This window comes from Trachypithecus francoisi, unplaced genomic scaffold (assembly GCF_009764315.1).
Source record: "Trachypithecus francoisi isolate TF-2019V2 unplaced genomic scaffold, Tfra_2.0 Lachesis_group13, whole genome shotgun sequence".
In the NCBI taxonomy this organism is placed as follows: domain Eukaryota; kingdom Metazoa; phylum Chordata; class Mammalia; order Primates; family Cercopithecidae; genus Trachypithecus; species Trachypithecus francoisi.
Genome location: NW_022681458.1, coordinates 67,348,044 through 67,370,135, shown reverse-complemented (window position 1 = coordinate 67,370,135; position 22,092 = coordinate 67,348,044). Strand labels below are relative to the sequence as shown.

At 41.9% G+C, this 22,092-nt stretch overlaps 1 protein-coding gene and 1 long non-coding RNA gene across 5 annotated transcripts in view; one reads left to right on the top strand and one right to left on the bottom strand.

Annotated features, from left to right (window-relative positions):
• The window catches only part of LOC117094835, a 65,273-nt gene that overhangs the window by 4,403 nt on the left and 38,778 nt on the right, over positions 1-22,092 (top strand). The window lies entirely within an intron of this gene.
• Positions 12,843-22,092, bottom strand: part of CHN1 (chimerin 1) — a 222,758-nt gene continuing 213,508 nt past the window's right edge. For 3 of the 4 annotated variants that reach the window (XM_033231067.1, XM_033231066.1, XM_033231068.1), the window contains 2 exons: positions 15,146-15,251; positions 12,843-13,751 (listed from right to left, as the gene is read on the bottom strand). In XM_033231067.1, coding sequence (XP_033086958.1) covers positions 13,580-13,751; positions 15,146-15,251 — 278 coding nt within the window. In that variant the 3' untranslated portion in view covers positions 12,843-13,579. The remainder of the gene's footprint in view (positions 13,752-15,145; positions 15,252-22,092) is intronic. The other variant, XM_033231065.1, reaches the window with a different exon arrangement.

Here is a 22,092-nt window from a genome sequence, read left to right as displayed (position 1 = left end):
TATGCACCATAGCTGGAGGTGAAAAAACCCAAGTGCCCACTCACAGATGAATGAATCAACAAAATGCAGCACGTCTATATGATGGAATATGATTCAGCCTTAAAAAGAATGAAATATTGAGACACACTACAACATGAATGCACCTTGAACCCATGCCAAGGGAAATAAGCCAGTCGCCAAGGGACAATATTATAGAATTGTTCCATTTCTATTAGGTACCTAGAATAGGCAAATTCACAGAGACTGAAAGTAGAACAGTAGTTAGTCGGGGCTAGGAAAAGAAGAGCATAGTTGTGTGTGTGTTGTTTGTTTGCTGCTTTGAGACAGGATCTCACTCTGTTACCCAGGCTGGAGTGCAGTGGCACAATCTCTGCTCACTACAGTCTTGATCTCCTGGGCTAGGGTGATTCTCCCACCTCAGCCTCCCGAATAGCTGGGACTACAGGCATGCACCACCATGCCTGGCTACTCTTTGCAATTTTTGTAGAGACTGGTCTTGAACTCCTGAGCTCAAGTGGTGATCTGCCTGACTCAGCCTCCCAAAGTGCTGGGTCTATAGGTATGAGCCATCATGCCCCTTGAGAGTTATTTATTTATTTTTTGAGACAGAGTCTCACTCTGTCACTCAGCTGGGGCACAGTGACACAATCTCAGCCCACTGCAACCTGTGCCCCCTGGGTTCAAGCAATTCTCCTGTCTCAGCCTCCTGAGTAGCTGGGATTACAGGCCTGTGTCACCACCCCCTGCTAATTTTTGTATTTTTAGTAGAGATGGGTTTTACCATGTTGGCCATGGCTGGTCTCGAACTCCTGACTTCAAGTGATCCACCTGCCTCATCCTCCCAAACTGTTGGGATTAGGGGCATGAGCCACCATGCCCAGGTGAGAGTTATTGTTTCACAGGTACAGTTTCTATTTGTCATGACTATAAAGTTCTGGAGATGGATGCCAGTCATGGTTGCACGATATTGTAAATATAATTAATGCCACTGAATTGTACATTTAGAAATGGTTACAATGGTAATGTTTATGTATATTTTACCATATTCCAAAAAGAAGTCCACAGGAGCTCAAAAAATTGTTCCCGTGTGTTGAGATATAGAGGAAAGAGGCCTGGGCTGTGGAATCATTTACTGAATAGCAGGAAAGATAGAAAACAAGGTAAACTTTCCTTGTTGAAGGTTGAAGAAGAAGAAAAAAATGCTTTCCTTGGCCTATCCCTGGAGCTTCTGCTACTGTTGGGCCAGCCTCTAGCAGCAGCACAGGCATGTTAAACACTGAGGGTAGACCTGGGTGCTTCTGGAAAAATGGCCCCTGCCCCTTCCTCCTATCCTCATCCCTCAACAAAGGCTGAATCCTAGCTACCCTCCAAAAGGCTGTTTTCTGGGAAATTGCCTTTTAGAATTTTTCTTTTAATGTATGAATCCATCCTGAATGCTATTTGAAAAAGAAAAGGAATTTAAAAACTAAAGATGTTGCAGTATGCTTACATTTACACAATGGAAAAATTTGCTTCTCAAACAGCCTGAGTAGAAAACCTCGCATTGCCATGGCAACCAGATTCCACTGTGACCACACATCATTGCCAGGTCACCCACCCATTTGTAAGCCTGGGCTTTTCAGCCCTTCCCTGAGAACATATGGGGCCCAGATGATACCACCCACTGCTGTAGGGTGCTTGAAGCTCCAGGATGGCTGGCTGAGGGCTCTGTTCTAGTCACTAAGGGGATATTCCTGGAGACCCATCTAACCTGGGACAGGGAATCGGCTCTTCCTAAAAATCATAGAGGGGGAGGAGACGCTCCCTCAAGCCATTGCCCCAGGGAAATGCAAGACCCCTGTGGCTACTCAGGGGCTTGGAGTACTAGGATGAGTGGTTGGGATTTAAAACAATTGTGTGCTGCTGACCAGAAAACCAGGCCCTTGGTAACACAAGAACTGCGAGTCCTGGATCAGTTAAAAAGCTAAAGAATAATCAGATCCTTAATGCTTCATTTCCTCGAACAGACATCATGACCCTTTTATAGAGTTGCTGTGTCATCTTGCCCTTTGATCATTCGAAACAACTACTTCTTTCCAAACTACACTCTCAGTCCCTTTTTCAAATAGCATTTTGGAATGGCTAGCCTATAATAACACCACCTCCCTTCCTTTTGAGCCTCCTCATGATACCGAAGGGAAGTGCTGGAGGGAAGAGCGTGGTCCCTTTAAATTTTACGGAAGGCAGGGGGAAGGGTGTGGCCCCTGGCTAGGGCTCCACCCCCACGAGCCTAGGTGAGGACAGGCATTTTTGTTTTCCTGCTCAAATGTTGCATTTCCCAAGACCACTCTGGCCTGCCACGCCCCCATCCTGTGCCTGTAAAAGTCCTGAGGCCCTGGCCGGCGGACATACAGATGGCAGGAGGTGGAGAGGAGCACAACGGCAGAGGAGCACATCAGCAGGCGCCAGCAGGCCACTGACCAGCATAAGCAGAATGAAGCTGGGGCGGTCCAAATGCAGGGGGAAACCTTCCCACTCCACCTTCTGACTTCCCCCATCTGCTGAGAGCTGCCTTTACTCAAAATCTTGCACTCATTCTCCAAGCCCAGGTGTGATCCGAATCATCAGTTATAGCAAAGCAAGCACCCAGGATACAGAAAGCCCCCTGTTCTTGCAACAAGGCAGAGGGTCTAATTGAGTTGGTTAATACAAGCTGCCTATAGACAACAAAAAACTAAAAGAGCGCGGGGTAGCCCACGCCCACGGGGGCTTCAGGAGCTGTAAACATCCACCCCTCGACACTGCCGTGGGGTTGGAGCCCCATAGCCTGCCCATCTGTGTGCTCCCTAAAGGTCTGAGTAGTGGGGCACTGAAGAAGCGAGCTGGTCCCCGTGTCGCACGCCCTGCAAGGGTGACAAGTGAACTTTTCCCATTTCACTAAGGCCTTTTATGAAATTGATATATAATAGTTTTACATGTATATGAGGGTACATATAATATCTTGATACCTGTATACAATTTGTAATAATCAAATCAGGTGATTGGGAAATCTATCACCTCAAACACTTTTGAGTTGGGAGCGTCACAATTCTAGCTATTTTGACATAGACAATAAATAATTGTTAATTATAACTTCCCTGCTATACAATCGAATACTACAACTTATTCCTTCTGTGTAACTAACTGTATTTTTGTTCTCATTAACAAACTTCTCTTCATCCTTCTTTCCCAGCCTCTGGTAACCACCATTCTTTCTCTACTTCTATGAGATTCACTTTTTTTTTAGCTCCCACATATGAGTATATGAGTAACATGTTATTTTACTTAATGTCCTCCAGTTCCATCCATGTTGCTGCAAATGACAGGATTTGTTTGTTTTGTTTTGAGATGGAGTCTCACTCTGTTGCCCAGGCTGGAGTGCAGTGGCTCCGCCTCTCAGGTTCACGTCATTCTCTTGCCTCAGCCTCCTGAGTAGCTAGGACTACAGGTGCCCGCCACCGCGCCCCGCTAATTTTTTGTATTTTTAGTAGAGACGGGGTTTCACCGTGTTAGCCAGGATGGTCTCGATCTCCTGACCTCGTGATTCGCCCTCCTTGGCCTCCCAAAGTGCTGGGATTACAGGCCTGAGCCACTGCGCCTGGCCAGGATTTCATTCTTATGGCTAAATAATATTCTGTTTTGTGTACATAACGTTTTATTCATCCATCTGTCGATGGACACTTAGGTTGATTCCATACCTTGGCTATTGTGAGTAGTGCTGTGATAAACATGTGTCTTTGACATACTAATTTCATTTCCTTTGGATGTGTATCTAGCGGTGGGATTGCTGGATCATACTGTAGTTCTAGTTTAGGTTCTTGAGGAATCTCCGTACTGGTTTCCATAATGGTAATAATACTTTACATTCCCACCAACAGTGTGTGAGTGTTCCCCTCTCTCTATCCTTGCCAGCATTTGTTATTTTTTGTCCTTTTGTCTACGACCATACCATGTTCAATGTGGCGATCCCATCTGAGGTCTTTCCTGTGGGAGTGGTTGGAAGGCCATCATCCTTGCAATTGCCCTCCCCTGCTGACCCCAAGGAAAGCTTTGCAGGGCTTATAGATATCAAAGCAAGCCCTTGATTTTGATATTTCAGGGGCCTCAGCCCCAAACTGGCTAGCATTCTCGTCTCTCCCACAATACAGTTTTTATAATTGGCAAGCCTTGTTTTTACATTCCAAGCCTGGAGTCTTTTTCCACAACATTGTGGAAGGCCTTGGGCATTCTGAGAACTAAGTAGCTTGCTTTTGGCATTGTCACTGATTGGGCCAGGCTTTCAATGAAGGAAAACACATTGGGAAGAAAGGAGCTCCCCGTGTTGCTGACGGATCACAGAGATTTTTTTCTTTACTAATTTTCTTTGTGTTTGGCCAGGTATAGAGTGAAGGTGGCAGTTGGGGAGGCCTCTAGCAGACTGAGCTTTTCTGCATTTTAGGCTAAGGCTGAGCGGGTCCAGTCCTCTCCTGGCCATCTCTGAGACTTCTTGACTCCCCACTATAGAGGAGTTCAGGGGCATTGGGCATTTCTTCCTTGTGTGAAATTTTCAGCTCCTGTCAGAATGACCTTCCACCAAACCCTTCACTTCTTCCCACCATAAAGTTGGAAGAAGAAAGAAGAAAAGTGGTTCATGGCATGTGGGCAGGTAAAATATCAACAACTTTGCCATAACCCATGTTCAGTTCAGTAGACTTGGAACAGCATGAATTTTGCAAAGTGAAAAACTCTGGCTTCCCCTGTAGATGCATTGCTCTGCAATCTGAAAACTAGCAGCAAGCCAGAGTAATAAGAGCAGGGAAGGGGGAGAGGGGGGAAAAGGGAGAGAAGAGACCGAATCAGTGTCCTAGGGCCTAGCCTGAACAGTTTAAGGTAATGCCTATTTATTAATATCTCTTCTCCTTCCTTTCTTTTTTCCCCTTTCTCCCTCCCTCCCTCTTTCTTGCTGCCTCCCTTCCTAGTGACATGATGATGCTTCTTCCCTCTGGCAGCTCTGTCTTATTTGGCTATATCCAGCCAGAGTTTATAAGGATTCAAGCCTGTCTTCACAGATGTTTCCTTTTAATCACTGTAATTAATATTAGTGATTAATTCTTAATGGGGACATACTAAGAAACACTCTTGCAAAATGCTCACTGGCAATTGGAATAACCTTGATTTTGTGAGCCATGCATCATCTTTGCTTGGCCACCGGTTCCACAGACAATGCATCAGATCCTAGAAGTATCTGATCATTTATTAGTTTCTTCTCCCAGACCTGGGACAAAACCAGGGGGTTTCCAGAGTAGAAACAACAGGGAAGTTAGCTGTCCTGACTGAGAGACTGTGAAGGTTCTCAATGAGGATTTCCTCTGATCTCCTGGCATCACCATCTGAAATGGGAATGGGTATTGGGTGGGTGTTCACTGAATGTGAACTGGTTCCAGGCTGGGCCTGTGTTAGTGGGCAGGCTGCTCAAGAGGCTTTGGGACGCAAGAAGGCGTCCTGGCTCCTCCTACTCTGACAAAGTGGATGGGTGCCTTAGCGAAAGGCTGTATGTTGACAGATCCAGGGATTCCAATCAAATCGAACTTATTAAGCACATGGAAACTCCCGGCATAGGGCAGGCCCAGCAGAGGCTCTGCTGGTGGACTGGGGACATTCTCAGTGTGGGGAGTCTGGGCATCTTGTCACTTCCCATTAGCTGCAGGATGCCAGGATCCTTCATTTCTGATAAATCATTCATCCATTACCAAAAAGTAATGGTTTTAAAACTGATGTTAGGAAAAATAATGTTCTTAGAGAAGTTAGTAAGTTTGCAGGAACAACAAGGCTTCCCACACACAAGTTGCCAGTTTGTATAATCTCCTCAGCTTTTTAAAATGCAGAACTTCTCAGACGCTTTATTATGCTAACAAGATTATAATTTCCACACAGGTGGAATTGCTATACAGTATTTCCCAAGCTCATTTAACTATCAGTCTCTTTGCTCTTGGGATACCTGTTGAGCTATCTAATGCATCACCAAACCACCTGCTGATAAAGCAAAACTAAGTTAACAGAACTCAGGAAGGGAGAGAACCACAGCATGTAAGCCATGTCTCAGGATGAGGAAGACAGGAGGATTTTTTAGGGTCCTGGGGGGTCTCGGCTCACGTCGGTTAAGAAGCTTTTTAAGGCAGGGCATATAGTAGTTAAGACTAGCCAACCTAGCAGGGTCTGGCAGGGACTTTTGATAGACAAGCTATTGTTTGGTAAGCAAGCTGTTTGCTCAGGTGAGCAGTGTGCTGTCTCAAGTAGATTACTCTGTAGGGAGTTTCTGGAGCAAAAGTGAAGTTATTGCTTCATAGTCTTATCTGCCTTGGGCAAAGATTTCGTGGACCAAACAACTAAGTCATGTTGACACAGGTGGTCTCAGTACTTAGGACCTATAGCTGTGTTTGGTTGATGGAGGTTGTCATAGTTCTCAGAACAATTCATATTTCTCACATGTACAAGAGACTAGTACATGGGATGCTAGTCTTTTCAAATGCACTCTGAGAAATACAGAATCTTTGAAGTTAACATTTCCAACAGAAAGTCCTTGAGTTTAGTGCCTATTGCATAAAAATGACTTTCTGTGTTTCTAGGGAACCTCCCTGGTCTTCCTAATTAAAGATTTTAGTTAATAAGTGTTCATATGATTCATTCTCCTTGTGATTTGTGATTTTTATAAAATTTGATAAAGTCCCATTTCCTTTATCTAAGAACAGCTAATTTAGGTTAAGTTATGCAATTTAGAATAAAATTTGAATAAGAAAAGAAAGTATTGAGGACAGAGTCAGATTTGAGTCAAACTGGGAGGTGGCTTTGAAGGGAAGTAGGAACAATCAACTGTATGGAATATAGTTTCCAATTTTTTGTTTTCTTAATGCTTTGGCATTTGAGGCCTTGATGGTGGAGAGCCTGCTCCTCCCAGGGCTAGCTAAGTCCTACAGAGCAAATCCCCCTTTGAGGACACCTTTGACATATAAACCAACCCATCCAGAGCTCGCATCCCCAGTCATCTCCTTTATCAAACTCACATACCAGACAACATTCTCCCTGCTCGAAATCACCCCAGGACCAGGTACCCAGCAACTGGATACCACTCCTGTAGCCCAGAGCCTGCTGAAATATTCAAACCAGCCAATGTAGCTTACTCAGCTAACTACCCTGCCTCATGCGTCCTTCCCTGGAGACCCCAATAAAGGTTCTGGGCCATGCTCTGCCCCCTCCTTCTGCCTCCTGAGTGACTGTGGTTCTTGCCATGTAATCCTGCATAGTCTACCGTGCCTCCTGTTTCTGGGGTCTGTATGAACTTCTTCCTTCATGACAGTCATTTCCATGTCTGCTGTCTTACTATCCCTGATTAAAACAAATCCCAGGAACATTTTAATGCACCAACAGGAAACGAAGCGTAATGTAGTCGGTACAATGGCAACCCATCAGAATCACCTGGGGCGCCGTCTGCCCAGGCCTTCCCCAACAAGCATTGGATTTAATTGGCCTGCAGTAGGGACTCAGGTGGTTCTAATGGACAGCCGGGGCAAGAAACACAGAGTCAGTGATCCCCAAAGTGTGATCCTGGGACCAGCAGTGTCAGCCATCACCTGGGAGCTCGTTAGAAATGCAAATGTTTGGCCCCAGCCCAGGCCTCCCAATTCAGAAATTCTGGAGGCAGAGCCTGGAAAGCTGCTTTATCAAGTTCTTCAGGCGATTCTGAAAGACCTAAAGTTTGAAAACCATGGCACAGACCTAAAGCAGAGAGTAGAGTCAGAGAAGCAGAAGCAGGTCACTAATGGATTGAGGGCCTGGAGCTTCATGGCTACAGTTTCTGCTCTCTGCTAGTGCTGATCAATAGCTTCTTCCGGTTCTAGAATCTTAGGACAGAAATTCTGCTGCTGATGTAGCTAAACATTATTATTATTATTATTTTTGAGACAGGATCTCACTCTGTGGCCCAGGCTGGAGTGTAGTAGCGTGATCTCGGCTCACTGCAACTCTGCCTCCCAGGCTTAAGCAATCTTCCCACCTCAGTCTCCTGAGTAGCTGGGATTACAGGTCTACTTGGCTAATTTTTGTATTTTTTGTAGAGATGGGGTCTCGCCATATTGCCCAGGCTGGTCTTTAGCTCCTGACCTCAAGAGATTTGCCCGCCTTGGCCTCCCAGAGTATTGGGAGGCATGAGCCTCCACCCCCAACCTGAACTTAACCTTTTTTATATGCCCGTGTCATCGCCTGCTTACAGTTTGGATACCGTTTTTAAAGAACGTGAACAAAGTATTCTTCCCTATTATGTATATTCACTGGAAAGAACTGTCTTAGGCAAATGTTCACTCATATATAGAGGCTTCCAAACATCAGGCTGGATATTTTTTGCATGGACAAGCCTAGGATTGTGCCCCAGTTGTACCTATACACACATCAGAGAAAACCAACTGGTCAAAGCTTGAGGTAATGGCAACCAAAGATTGGTGTGTTTTAAGAACATTCCAAATTTATGGCATTTTACCTTCAGAAGGCCCTTTTTGCTCATTTCCTTCCCTGAGTCTTTGTAATCTCTAAAACATGACCTCCTCGACTTTTTGTGTCTTACCATAGTGGCATGGGCAGCTAGGTGGTTATGCTTCAGAACTAGAAAAAACAATCCTAAGATTTCTAGCTTCACATGCTCATGTTTCCTGCTACGATGTAATTGAGTGGATCGGAAAAACTGTAAAACCCCCAAAACTTCCAAGGGTTCGCTAGAGCTCCAAAAACTAGGTCAGCCATGTGGTGCTTATACTTAACTCTTGGTGGTGGTTTGTGCTATTGAGTTGAATAAGCAATAGAGGAAAACATTTACATTGTGAAATATTCTATGACCAGAAGACTGTATGAAAATATAATCTCTTCAGTAGAGAACAATGAAACTCATAAACCAGGATTTTCCTTCCAATATGTAGTGATGAATTATAATTTTTTAGCTTAGCTCTCTCTTGATTTGGTTTCAATATGTATAAATATCAATTGAGCAGTATCCTTGTATGAGATACAAAACTAGTGAAATATACTTTAAAAATTATTTAAGCATTTGCTGAGAGACCTAATGACTTTAATAAGGCAGAACAGTGATGAAACCAACAAATGTTCGAATTTGTAATGAAAGTATTAATACAACCTTCATTAACAAAATTGATAAGGATTTGGTGTTTTAATTACAACTTAATTCCCTGATTATATAAAACAAAGGGAAAACAGCAACTTTAGTTTTTTTCCTTCATTACTATTTGGGAAATGTCAAGATGGTCACAGCCTGTTTTAGATAAATGGTGAGTGGGATATTTTTACTCAGAACACTTCTAAAACCAGATGTGTGGGTTTTTTCCACACCAACTTCTCTAACTCTCCAGACGCCAACTAGGTGTCCTACAATTCAATTCAGTTCTAATGCTCTCTACCTCAAGTGAGTGTCAGATCCTACAAGTTACAAAACTCAGTTCCACAAAACTGCCCCAATGCAGACACCAGTTGCAAGTCCCAGGGAACCACCCATACTTGTGCTGAGCTATGACTCAGGAGTTCCTATAACCTCCTCTTCTGGTTTGATAATTTGCTAGAACAGTCCACAGAACTCAGGAAAATACTTCGCTTATGTTTACCAGTTTATTAGGAAAGATACAACAGGAACAGCCAAATAGAAGAGATGCATAGGACAAGGTATGGAAAGAGGCGGGGGGCCTTCTATGCCCTCTGGAATGTGCCCCCTCCTGGCGCTTCCATGTGTCCACCCACCAGAAAGCTTACCAAACCTAGTTGTTACAGAGCTTAATCTGTGGACCTCTCCCTCCCCTTTCTGGTGGTCAGTGGAGAGAAAGTTCCAAGCCCCTAATCACTTGGTCTTTCCTATGACCAGCCCAATTGTGAGGCTATCAAAGGGCCCCAGCCTAAGCCACTTCATTAGCATACAGTCTGGTGTACTTACCAAAGGTCATTATAAATAACAAAAGACTCTTATCACCCTAGAAATTCCAGGGGTTTTAGGAGATCTAGGCCAGGAGCCAGGACAGAGACCATATATATATACATATATGCTATGGAGATTTTGAGCTGTCAGATCGAGACCATCCCTTACGTCAGAACGACTGCCAACTGCATGGGATTGGTTAAAATGAGTATGCCAGAATGCAATGGAACTGATAGCATCATCATCTCTCCTCATCTGATGCCTGGAAGTTAGGGACTAGTGAGTCCATGGCAGAGAACACTGTAGCTCTTTCATGTGGTGGTGTCCCATCCCAGATGACACTCACCCAAAGGCATGGGCAGCTAAGCATTAGGCTTTTGATTTTTCCAAACAGACTTACACTGGCTCTGTCATTTTATTTCTGTGTTTTCCTTATTGGTCAAATGAATGTTTAAGGTCAACTTCAAAGTATCCAATGGAATTGTAAGGGTATGACTTGTGAGTTCACATTTTTCCAAAGAAACGCAAATCCATCCACGCTGTCTTGTAGCTTTCTATTGACATCTAGCACTGAGGCTTACAGTACTTTAAACTGTGACTGGTCCAAATGGATCCCGTGAGTTCCTCAAGAATCAGAACCAATCTTGTTCCAAGTTCTAGCATAGTGCTTGGCACACAGGATCTGTGTATGGAGTAAGTAGCAGAGATGCTACAAGGGATGCAGTTTTCTTTTTTTTTTTTTTTTTGAGAGAATGCAAGTGAGAACTAGATCTCTAAAAATTAGGCTGACAGATCCTTGCTGATGCCAGACTTCTTAGCATTCCCCTCTACCACAACGCATGCCAGCTAAGGGGCAGAACCAACCTGGATGTTCAGTGGGCGTGTGATGCATGGTGATGACATACATGAAGGGCACTACCACTTCGGCTCAACTCTAATGGACAAATGTCAGTGCCATGCAGTTGTTACTGACAAATCAAGCTATAAAAACTTTTTGCTCTTTAAGTGGACTTGCCCATAATATATAATCAGCTGTGGGGCAGTAGCCTCTAAATTATTTTAAATGATCAGAACCCAAAACAAAAGATATAAAAAACAAAAAACTCACAAAAGGAAATTAAAAAACAAACAAAATGATCGGACCTCTGAACCTAATTTATTCAGAGGGCCTCTATTTGAGCTCATCAAGTAACCAGAAACATCTTGATAAATATCCATTCTTCCAATTACAGAAACGTTTTAAATCTCAATTCAGTGAAGGACTAGTTCTTCTGGTCAGCTGGTATAACTGGCATTTAAAGACAAAAAAATGTAAAAGGGAAGTCTTTGGTTTCCCAATATATAAACAAAAATGATATCCAGAAAACTGAGAAGATATAGACACTTAGCATTCAGGGCAAAGTATCTGTAGTGCTGTCAAACCTGTGGGTGATGGTGGAGAGGTTTATTGGTTCCTTCTCTCACTCCTGATTGTGTTAGAAATAGAAACATCTGCCTCATCATAAAAAGTCATGATTTAAGAAATCTCCCACTGGTCATAGAAAGATATGTGTAGAAGATCCTGGTTAATCATTGGGCAAAACCCTCCCTAGGCAACTGGGAATTGTTTCTTCAAGGAAGTGTCACCCAACAGTCCAAGCATGTTCACAGATGAAGTAGCTGTTATTTCTTTCTATACATCCTGAGGGTATGAACCACACATCCTTCTGTGTGAAAACATACTAAGCACATTCTTCACAGAGCCAGTAAGCAATAACTTTGAAGACTTGCTCAGAACTTTCTCTGAACATCTGCTTCCATTTACTATGACCTTCTGCTCCAAATATACCTCTAATTCTAGTAAGTGCCTGCTCTAAAGTCGAACCTCTCTCTCAGGAAAAAATGGTGAATCCATTCTAATAAAGCACACTCCTTTACAACCAAATTTCTCTTTTAAAAGTAAAACTTTGCAGAAAACTGACTTCAGCAATGAACACATAGCAGTCCAATTGGTTTACTTAACCCAGGGACAGATTCGTTTGATCAATTTCTCAGACATATGAACTGTGTTTGATGTGTCCAAAGCACTGCCTTGCTGTTTAGTGCCTTTTACTGGCCTCCATTAAAAAAAAAAATTCTATGCTATATAAATCTCTGAATATTATCAATCCATGTATTTGATGTTGCTCAGTGCAGTGGTGTTCTTCACAGGAGACTGGCTGACTGGAGAGTTGAGATGGAATATCTACTGAATAAACCATATTTTTCTCAATATCAAGATTAATTAAAGCATACTATCAATTTCCTACTATAGCCTAGGGGCAAAAATATGGAAACAGTCCATATTTTCATCGGTTCCCATTATTTTTGGAATAATCTTAAAAGTTTGAATATGTGTCTTTTATTGTTACAAATCTGAAAGCAGGATGGAACTTTTGTTCTAGAAGGGTGTTCATCTGATAGGCACAGAAACGTTGGCGCCAAGCCACACAGGTGGGCTCCTGGCCCTTAGCTGCAGACCCCTTCTCTGGCCACCAGGCTGCCCTCTGGGGCTTATCTCTCAGGTAGCCTTGTCAGGTCAATGCATGTCGATGTCATACATTTTTGACAAATCAAATGTTTAGAAGAAGTCACTCTTTTTAGTTAGCCTCTTTTTTCTTCTGAGGGCTCTGGAAGGAACTCCTGCCCAACCCCTCGTTAAAAAGTGTGAAGAAAATATTTTCTAGATTTCTGCCAGAGTAATACAAGAAGAAAAATAAATACAATTAATGGTTGTTCTAACTGTAAGCAGTTTTAAATGATTATTTTAGGAGCTTATCACTTTTAACAGTAAACAAAAGAGGTCAGAAGAAGTACTCGGTATTTAATAAACGGCCAAAGACATTTTCCCGAATATTCTTACAGAAAAAAGTAAGCTATCAATATTTTTGATTTCTAAAGGCCAATTTAATAAATAAATGCATGCCAGAAAAAATACAAAATTACAACTGAAAACCAATAATAACTTAACAGAAAATGCTGTGTTGTACACTTTTTATTGGTATGGATAACTTATTAAAGTAACAAATCTGAAAACACCTTTTGCTTTTGCTGGAAAGAAAGTACTATGTTAGAGAAGAACTAAGAGAAACCAGAAATCATTTGCAAAATGTAGGCATGTGATATGGTCTATGGTAATGCAACAGCCAGAGGTGCTGTTTTATCCATTTGTGTGTGCATGTTTGTACAAGCATCAGAAACCAATGACATAGACCCCAAAAGCAAAGTCACAACAGGCTTACTCTGTGAAACATGCTGGATTACAAGCACAGACTACCCAGGACGCAGAGGCGGTGCAGGCGCAGGTTTGTTGTTTCTTCTGTATGGGGTTTCCTTGCCAGATAGGGGGCTAATCATGCAATAGCTTGAGTTTCTCTGAACGTGATAAACACCCAGGATTACTAGAACCGGAAAGCGTGTGTTCACTGTTTTACAAGACAGCTGAGCGGTGTTACAAAAACAACAGAAAGTTCCTTCACTTTAATCTGGTTATATGCCCAAACCTCTAATCAAGAAATAATGCAGCTACAGGAGCAAATTAAATTACTATAAAACATTCCTTCATCTGTAAAACATTTCTTTTCCCCTCAAATTAAAAATTTAAAATAAAATGTCTTCGTTTTTGATAAGCAGCTCCACCACCAGTCTCTGATATCGTATATCATTCAATGCAGCCATGGCATCTAGTTCTGGAGATCTCATAAGGGTGGGTCCAAAGACGATTCCAAGGTTCTCTGCATTCATAAGATTCTCCTTTTCGTGGAGGGTCACTCTGAAAAATGCAAGTACCAGGAATAAATGACTTTGTGTAAGCCATATGTTCTTCATTGTGCTTGAACACTAAAACAAGATTCACAATAAAAGTTTGCATCTACTTATCAACAATTGAAACAAGAAATTTCAATCAACAACTTGAAATTTCTCTGTAATTTCAAAGTACTGACTTTCCCTAAAGTAAACGATGTTAAGAGATAATTTAAACTTGTGGTGTTAATGTGCTGGACTGTATGGATTCAGTTCTATCTATGGATCCTCCTGCCACAGCCCACAGCCTATAGTTCTAAACCTACATTTGCAAATAGCTGAGAAGGAACTGGGTCACCTTGATTTAATCCACCCACTCTCCCTTCACTCTGGCTGTCTTTGCTATAGAGTAGTTTTGCAAGTAGACAGTTGAATAAGTGTCTAGGGAGAGAACAGCAGCGACAGTAATAAGCAATGGCTATGGGTAGGCAGCATCGTCAGGGAGGGTATGTGTTTATATGCTTTTTATCACTGCACAGTAGCACAGAGAATATCATTTGAGAGTCAGTCCTTTGTTTTAGTGTGGAACACTTAATTACATCCCAATAGGAAGCAAACCTGAATTTATAAGTGAAGTTGTAAGCACAATAAACAAAGGTTTTAAATGAGAGGAAAAATTTAAACATTCATGAGTGACTAGAATATCATTTTTGTATAACTCATGCCTTTGGCCACAAATGTATTTTTGTTTCTGATTGGTTTTAAATTTTGAAAACCTAAAACTACTAAAACTTGGTCTTATAATCTGGAAACCTTTGCTTCAACTGATAGAGACCAAGGGTGACCGAGTAAGGGAGTAAAGCTGCATGACTATCAATCGCCTGAAAACATCAAACCACAACTAACTGAAATACTTTTTCTTTCCTCCCTTTATCCCTTACTTCTTTACTGCACCACTTTTTACATCAGTTTGCAGTGTTGGCAACATTAATTCAATAATTGAAAAATCCCATCACCAAGTTTGAAGTGCTTTTTTTGGAGCAATAAGACAGGAAAAGTGAGCTGCCTTGCAAGTTCCAAGTTGCTTGCTTCTTGCTTTATTATGCAAAGGTCTCTTCTGTAGCCACAACTCTCTCCACAAAAATTAGTGCACGTCCTTGGCAGAATACTGGTATTTCTAGCATATCTGCAAACATATACTGAAACTGCAAATCCATTTATAACACAATCAAGTCTGCACTCAGTATTGTAGTGTAAAATATTTTTAGCATTCCTTCTCAACTAGTACAATTTCGCAAAAGACAATATAGCTATGCATTTATTTATTCATTCAATAGATCATTTGTCCTTTCTTTCACCCTTCATTTCATTTTATCCTTAAAATTTGGATGCAATACAAGTATAAGACTCAAAGTAACTTGCCTCTTTAGATGTGCCATGAGGTACCGGAGGGTTTCGCAGTGAGCAGGTGGCAGTAGTTTCAGTGCTTCATGAAGGGTTTCCAATTGCTCATCAGGATCCATAATTTCTAAAATGGTAAGTTGAATACCAAGAAGAAAAGCATTAACACAAAATTGATACAAATGGTTCACTGAATTCTATTCTTGTGATAATCCTCTGAAACTGGTAAGAATGCTTTCTCATAATTCCTTGTCCAACAGCTTTGGAAATTATTTTTAAGGTTCAAGTCCAGATTTCCAAAGGCTCTTAGTTTCAGTGTGGCAACACTAGTTACTTGGACTTTTGGGGATGGAGGGAACATCCAGTTTTGTCACTTGAGTGTCTTGGAGTCTGACAACTTCAGAAATTGGACATTGAATACAGGATGTAACAAAAAATTCAGACATGTCAACACAGATAAAAACTTATACATGCAAATGAAGTGACCTTAGAATAATACTTACGGGATGGTACACTGCTTAAAATATCCATTTTCAGCAATGGTATACTAACCGTGTCACTCCATTACCCACTCTGACCCCAGGAAAGTCTTATTAATTGATATTCATACTTTTTTCTTTTTAAACCAAAACATGTACTATCCAACATTTACTTGCTTTATTATGTTTAGTTTTAAATTACTTTGTTTTATATAAAAAAATCAAATCTACCTTCAAAATGCAAACATTTTCTGACTCAGACATTCAGAAGAATGCACGGCAGACTTTGAAGGCACTTCCAAGTGTTTTGCCTGATGGCGGGAGCCCTGAAATAAATGTGACTCTTCCAAAGGTGTAAATTTTGAAGGGAACCATCTACATTTGAATGTTTTAGTTCCAAATGAACAAAACCTCAGCACATTCCTTTGAGGTCAGACTGTATTCAATTCATTAGTCATCTGTATAACTGAAAACAACATATTTGGAATTCTGTAATCTCAAAGAGCACCACAGTACATTCCTGCTTCTACTCAAATGTCAAAGGATGGGGTGCTTTTAAAAGTTGGGTTAGGCCGGGTGCGGTGGCTCACGCCTGTAATCCCAGCACTTTGGGAGGCTGAGGCGGGTGGATCATGAGGTCAGGAGTTCGAGATCAGCCTGGCCAACATGGTGAAACCCCGTCTCTACTAAAAATTAGACAGGTGTGGTGGCGGGTGCCTGTAATCCCAGCTACTCGGGAGGCTGAGGCAGGAGAATTACTTGAACCTGGGAGGCAGAGGTTGCAGTGAGCCGAGATTGTGCCACTGCACTGTAAGACCAGGTGACAGAGCAAGACTCCATCTTGTGGGGAAAAAAAAAGTTGGGTTTCAAGGTAATTTCAATGAGACTACATGCTGCTGAGTCCTAATCAGGATGGCGGCCTTGAAATGCTACGAAGACTACATCTGACCAGAATGCAACATCCAAGACACAAGACCAAAAATCCTAGTGTTTCCAACTTATAAAACAAACCAACTCAATGGTAATGAATTGAAGTCAGGTAAAAATTGGTATAAGACGAATGTGAAAATTTCCTAGCATTGGTAAAGCAGATGTGACAAATTTCAGAAACTGAACAATGACTGAAGCTTTTTAATTCAAACAAACTTTGACCATTTTACAATCTCTACCCAAAATTTCCTCATAGTTCCTGGCTCATTTCTTTGAATGCAGAATGGATTTGCTTTTTGCCACGATAAATGACGTATGGTCTCTGAACTTCGTGGCCTTTAAAAAGTGCCAATTTATAACAGTGGTGCCAGCTCAGATACTGAAATTTAATCATCGAATTTCTAGAATAAAAGAAGAACATACTATAACAACCACTAGTTAGGTTTTTTTTTTTTTTTTTTTTTTTTGAGACAGAGTCTTGCTTTGTCTCCCAGGCTGGAGTGCAGTGGCGCGATCTCGGCTCACTGCAAGCTCCATCCTGCCTCAGCCTCCCGAGTAGCTGGGACTACAGGCGCCCGCTACCATGCCCGGCTAATGTTTTGTATTTTTAGTAGAGACGGTGTTTCACCGTGTTAGCCAGGAGAGTCTCGATCTCCTGACCTCGTGATCCGCCTGCCCCGGCCTCCCAAAGAGCTGGGATTACAAGCGTGAGCCACCACGCCCAGCCTAGTTAGGGTTTTTGTTTGTTTTTTGAGACAGCTCTGTCCCCCCAGCTGTAGTGCAGTGGCATGATGATGGTTCACTGCAGCCTTAACTTTCTGGGCTCGAGTGATCCTCCTGCCTCAGCCTTCCAAGTAGCTGGGACTGTAGGTGTTGCCACCACCATGTCCAGCTAAATGTTACTTTTTTTTTTTTTTTGGAGACGAGGTCTCACTATGTTGTCCAGGTTGGTGTCAAACTCCTGGGCTCAAGCAATCTCAGCCTCTCAAAGTGCTGGGATTACAGGTGTAAACCACCGCACCCAGCTCTAGTTTTTACTATAAGATAAATTAATTTGAAACTACACAAATCTGGAAATTAAAGAATAACCCAGTTTCCTTTTAATTTTCACAGTTAATCTCTGTAGGGAGAACTGTGAGATAGTGTTATCGGGCGAGCAAAAAAAAATCTGCACATGGCGAGTTTACTTGCTACTGAGGGTGACTGACAATAAACCATGAATATGACATTATAGTTACACGATTGGAATGAGGCAAGTGCGATGGGAAATACAGCAGGATAAAAGCATCAGAAGTATTGGGGGGTTGCAATTTTAAGTGGTGTGGTCAGGACAGACCTCAATGGTAATGAGCCATGTGGAGATCTGGAGAAAGACAGCGCTGGTGGAGGAGCAGCCATGCAGAGATCCTGAGGGGAGAGGATGCCTATAATGTCTGAGGAAAAGCGGGGAGCCAATTGTGGCTGCCAGTTGAGTGAAGAGGGGGATATTAGCAGGTGTGGTCAGAAGGGCAACAGGGCACTTGATCATGTCAAGCGATGCAGGCTATTTTAAGAATTTAGCATTTACTAAGATAAATGGGAAGGTTAGCAACAAAGAAAGGTCACGATCTGACATGTATTTTTCAGTTATCTGTACTCTGGCTGGCCAATGGAAAACAGACTGGAAGGCAAAGAATAAAAGCAGAAAGACCATTCCAGTAATTATTAAAAACATCCAGGTGAAGAATGACAGTAGCTTGGACCAGGGGGTAGCAGTGAAGGTGGTAAGAATTTGTTGGATTCTGGGTATATTTTGAAGGTGGAGTTCACTGGATTCCTGATGAAGGATGTATGAGAAACAGAAGAATCATGAATGATCCGAGTTTTTGGCTTTGGCAGCTGCGAGGACGAGGCCTCTGTTAACTGAGATCAGAAAGACTGTGGGTGGAGGAGGTTTGGTGGAGAAAAGTTCCATTTGAGATGTTTGTCAGGCATTCAAATGAACATGCTGACTGTGGATTAATCTGGTGTTCAGGGAGAGGACATTTACATCTTCAGGCTGGAGATATACATTTGGAAACAAATGACAAAATGCACTGAATATACTGAGATCAAATTGGCAGACATTCTTCCCTGGAACTCATTTCTCCTTTTCTTCCACTTACTAAAGTATTACCCATTACCATTTTTTAGAGAACACAACTCTTTAGCCATAAGAAGCATAATTTAAGAGAGAAATAGACAAAATGGAATGTATTCAGAGATGAATGACCATCAATTGTCAAATATACAAAATACACATGGAAAAGGGTGATGCCAAGAACACTGCTAATGGGAGGGAGTTTTTAAATAAAAAGAGGCAGATTTCTGTTGTACACAGAAGGGCTTCATGACTGTTACATCTGTCCACCAGTGAACTGGCTGCCTCTGGAAGCAGTGAGTGAGCTTGCAGGAACTAAATATTTCAAAAAGAATGTTTTATAGAAGAGAGTCTAGCTGCATGACCCCTTAGAATATGTTCAAACTCTAACATCCTACAGTTCAATATAAAATTATAAGTTGACTTATTCAACAAATATTTATTACACCTATTATGTAAGTAAGGGACTATCACAGGTACTGTGGGAAAAGGAACATGAGTGAGAACTCCTCCCTTTAAAAGGGATTCCCGTGAAGTAGGAAGACAAAACGTAATTACAACCTTCCGGCATGAAGGAAGGAGGCAGTAAAGATATCCAATTAGAGGTGATGGGAATCAGAGGAGAAAGACGGTCTGCAGCTGAGAGGTCCAGGGAAGAGCAGATGGCATTAGAGGATGGCCTGGAAGGATCTGGAAAATGTGAACACTGTCAGAGAAGGAAATAAAGACTCTAAGCCCATGAAGATCTAATTAAAAGCTCTTCTACAGTATGTCTAGTTAATTTTACATAGAGAAACTTGAATACAAGAAGATTAAAACTTAGAAAAAGGGGTGGCTCAGTGGCACGGCTGAGGAAACACTAACAAGTTCTCCTTCCCAGGCTTCTCTTCCAGAGATTTTAAGTTGCTTGGGACTAAGAACCCTGGGTTTTATTTGAGTTGATCTGACTCACTCAAGGTTACACACTGAGACAAGTAGCTTTTCTAAGATGCTCTGGGAACAGAGCTCTCAGAATCCTTGGCCAGAGGAAGATTTCTCCCCTCATTACCATGAGGAGCGCAACTTTGGTAGTGCTGTTTCCATCGTGACCAGGAAGCATCCATAATGCTGGGTTACTGGAGGCTCTGTGAGAAGCACCTGTCTTTTTATTCTAGGGCAGCAATGTCTTAACTGGTGGGGAGAGGGAATGAGGAATGGGGGGTTAGTGAACCCAGACTTCAGGTGGGTTTATCATGGAGTTTCCAGGGGCTTTGGAAGAACTTCCAGCTGTAGCATGGGATGATCTGGCTTTCTCCACCCTTGCTTTCCTTTTTCATTTCCTGCAGTCACTCCCTTCCAGCTTTTAAGCTGCAGGTTCCTCCAAGAAGGCTGCAAAAGCAGACCTCAAACAGCTTTTGTAGAAGAAAAGTTTAACATAAATTCTGTTTTTTTGTTGGCAAAGGATGCTAATAAATGCCAGAGACATTTTTAGGAGCTGAGAGAGAAAAAAATTTTGGAGAATATATCTGCATTAGGAAGGATCATTTAACCCTGTCCCTCATTTGAAAGGGGTTCTTTCCTTCCTTCCTTCGCTTGTGTAAGTCTCATTCCCTGTTCTATCAAGTGAGCCAGGCAGTGTGACAGAGTGGGTTAAGCAAGGGCTCTGACCTTGGAAATGTGTGTGAATGCCAGTGCCACCTCCCCTAGTGAGCAATGTGACCTTACACAATTTACTGATACTCCATCACATCTCCTCCTTTCTAAAATTACATCATGGATGTAAAGTGCTCGTCTATGGCACCTCGTCTATGCTCTATAAATGTTAATTTCTCTCTTATCTGCCTTTTAAGAGAATGACTGTATCTGCACATCTAAAGAAAGAAACTTACTCTACTGCCAGAAGAGAGTGTACAAGGACACAATGTTCCACAAACAAGATATTGCTATCAAACATGTACAACAAACATTTATATTATATATCAATATTATGCCAGGGTTTTTGGTGTCACATAAATCAGACATCCAAATAGCTGAAATTATAAGGAGAAATTTCTACCTTGATTTCCGAAAGTTTCTTTCTTATGATGTTGGTTTCCAGAGTTCTCTGAGAGGTGAGATAAGGGGTGCTAATTTTGGACAGGAAGGCTGTTTCAGAAACAAACTCCATAATGATGACAAATGATTTGGAAGGACAATAAAAAGAGATTTTTTTCAGCAGCTAAGGTGGGTGTGAGGAAAGGAGAGGTCATTTGGAATTGTGGGGGCAAAGGCCTCAAAATCCAAGAGGAAGCTTGGCTTTTACTTCTTCCTAGATATGGCGGTATGTGGAGTTCAGAACCTGGGTTTGCGTCACTGCTTTGTCCTCTGCTGATCGTGTGCCCCGGAGTTAGGTATACAGCCAAGCTTCAGTTTTACTTCCAAGCAACAACAGAGTGGGAACTCACCCACTTTCAGTGGGATCAGAGTCCTGGGGGTCACAGCACACTGTGGACTGGGCAGCTTTTCACAGGCTCTGTGTGTGTGTGTGTGTGTGTGTGTGTGTGTGTGTGTTGCTTTCTAGATGAGTGGCAAAGAGACTTATCCGACTGGAGAGGAAATGTCTGCCCCATGAGACAAGGATGTGTGAGATCCCTCATACAAATTCTCATGATCAGCCCTGAGTCCATAAGAGACCTAGAATTTGTCATGCTTTCTAACCTAATGCTTTGAAATAATTCAGTGTAATTCTCATGGCTGTTCTCTACATGGGAGCTTGAGCTGACCCACAAGAAATCAGGGCTCCATGGAACTAACCACAAAAATCCTCCATAAAAGCCCTGAAAGGGAAACTAAAATTTAAAACAAAGAAAGACTGTACTTCATGAAATTCCCAAGTCAAAAAGCAAATTAGTGTTACTAAGGAAGTGATGTTATCATTTAAAGATGAAGACAACATATGGTTTTAAAGAGAGAAAAGCAAAGTGACAGAAATGGCCTATCTTTTCCAAAAAAACCGGTAATGCTAATACTTAAAACCATTAAGAATTCCCTTCTTTAAAAAATGAAGTGTGAATTACAGGTATGATTTTTACAGCATAAAATTTGACAAATAAACCTTTGCTTTTTCTCATTTTCATTTCAACTAGAATTTTAAAAAACTTCTTGATATAAAATAGTGCTTTTTAAAGTATGATTTGTGGGCCAGTGCCAGTTTGCTAACTGTTAATAGCCTGCATTAACTTATATGAGTACAGAAACTGAGAATAAGAATTTAGAAACATATAGCAGTCTGACAGAAATCTTATGCTTGCTGAATTTAATAAAAGATAGTTGGGTTTTTGTTTGTTTTTGTTTTATTTCTTGAGACAGAGTTTTGCTCGTTGTCCAGTCTGGAGTGCAGTTGTGCAATCTCGGCTCACCGCAACCTCCGCCCTGGGTTCAAGCGATTCTCCTGCCTCCACCTCCTGCATAGCCGGGATTAC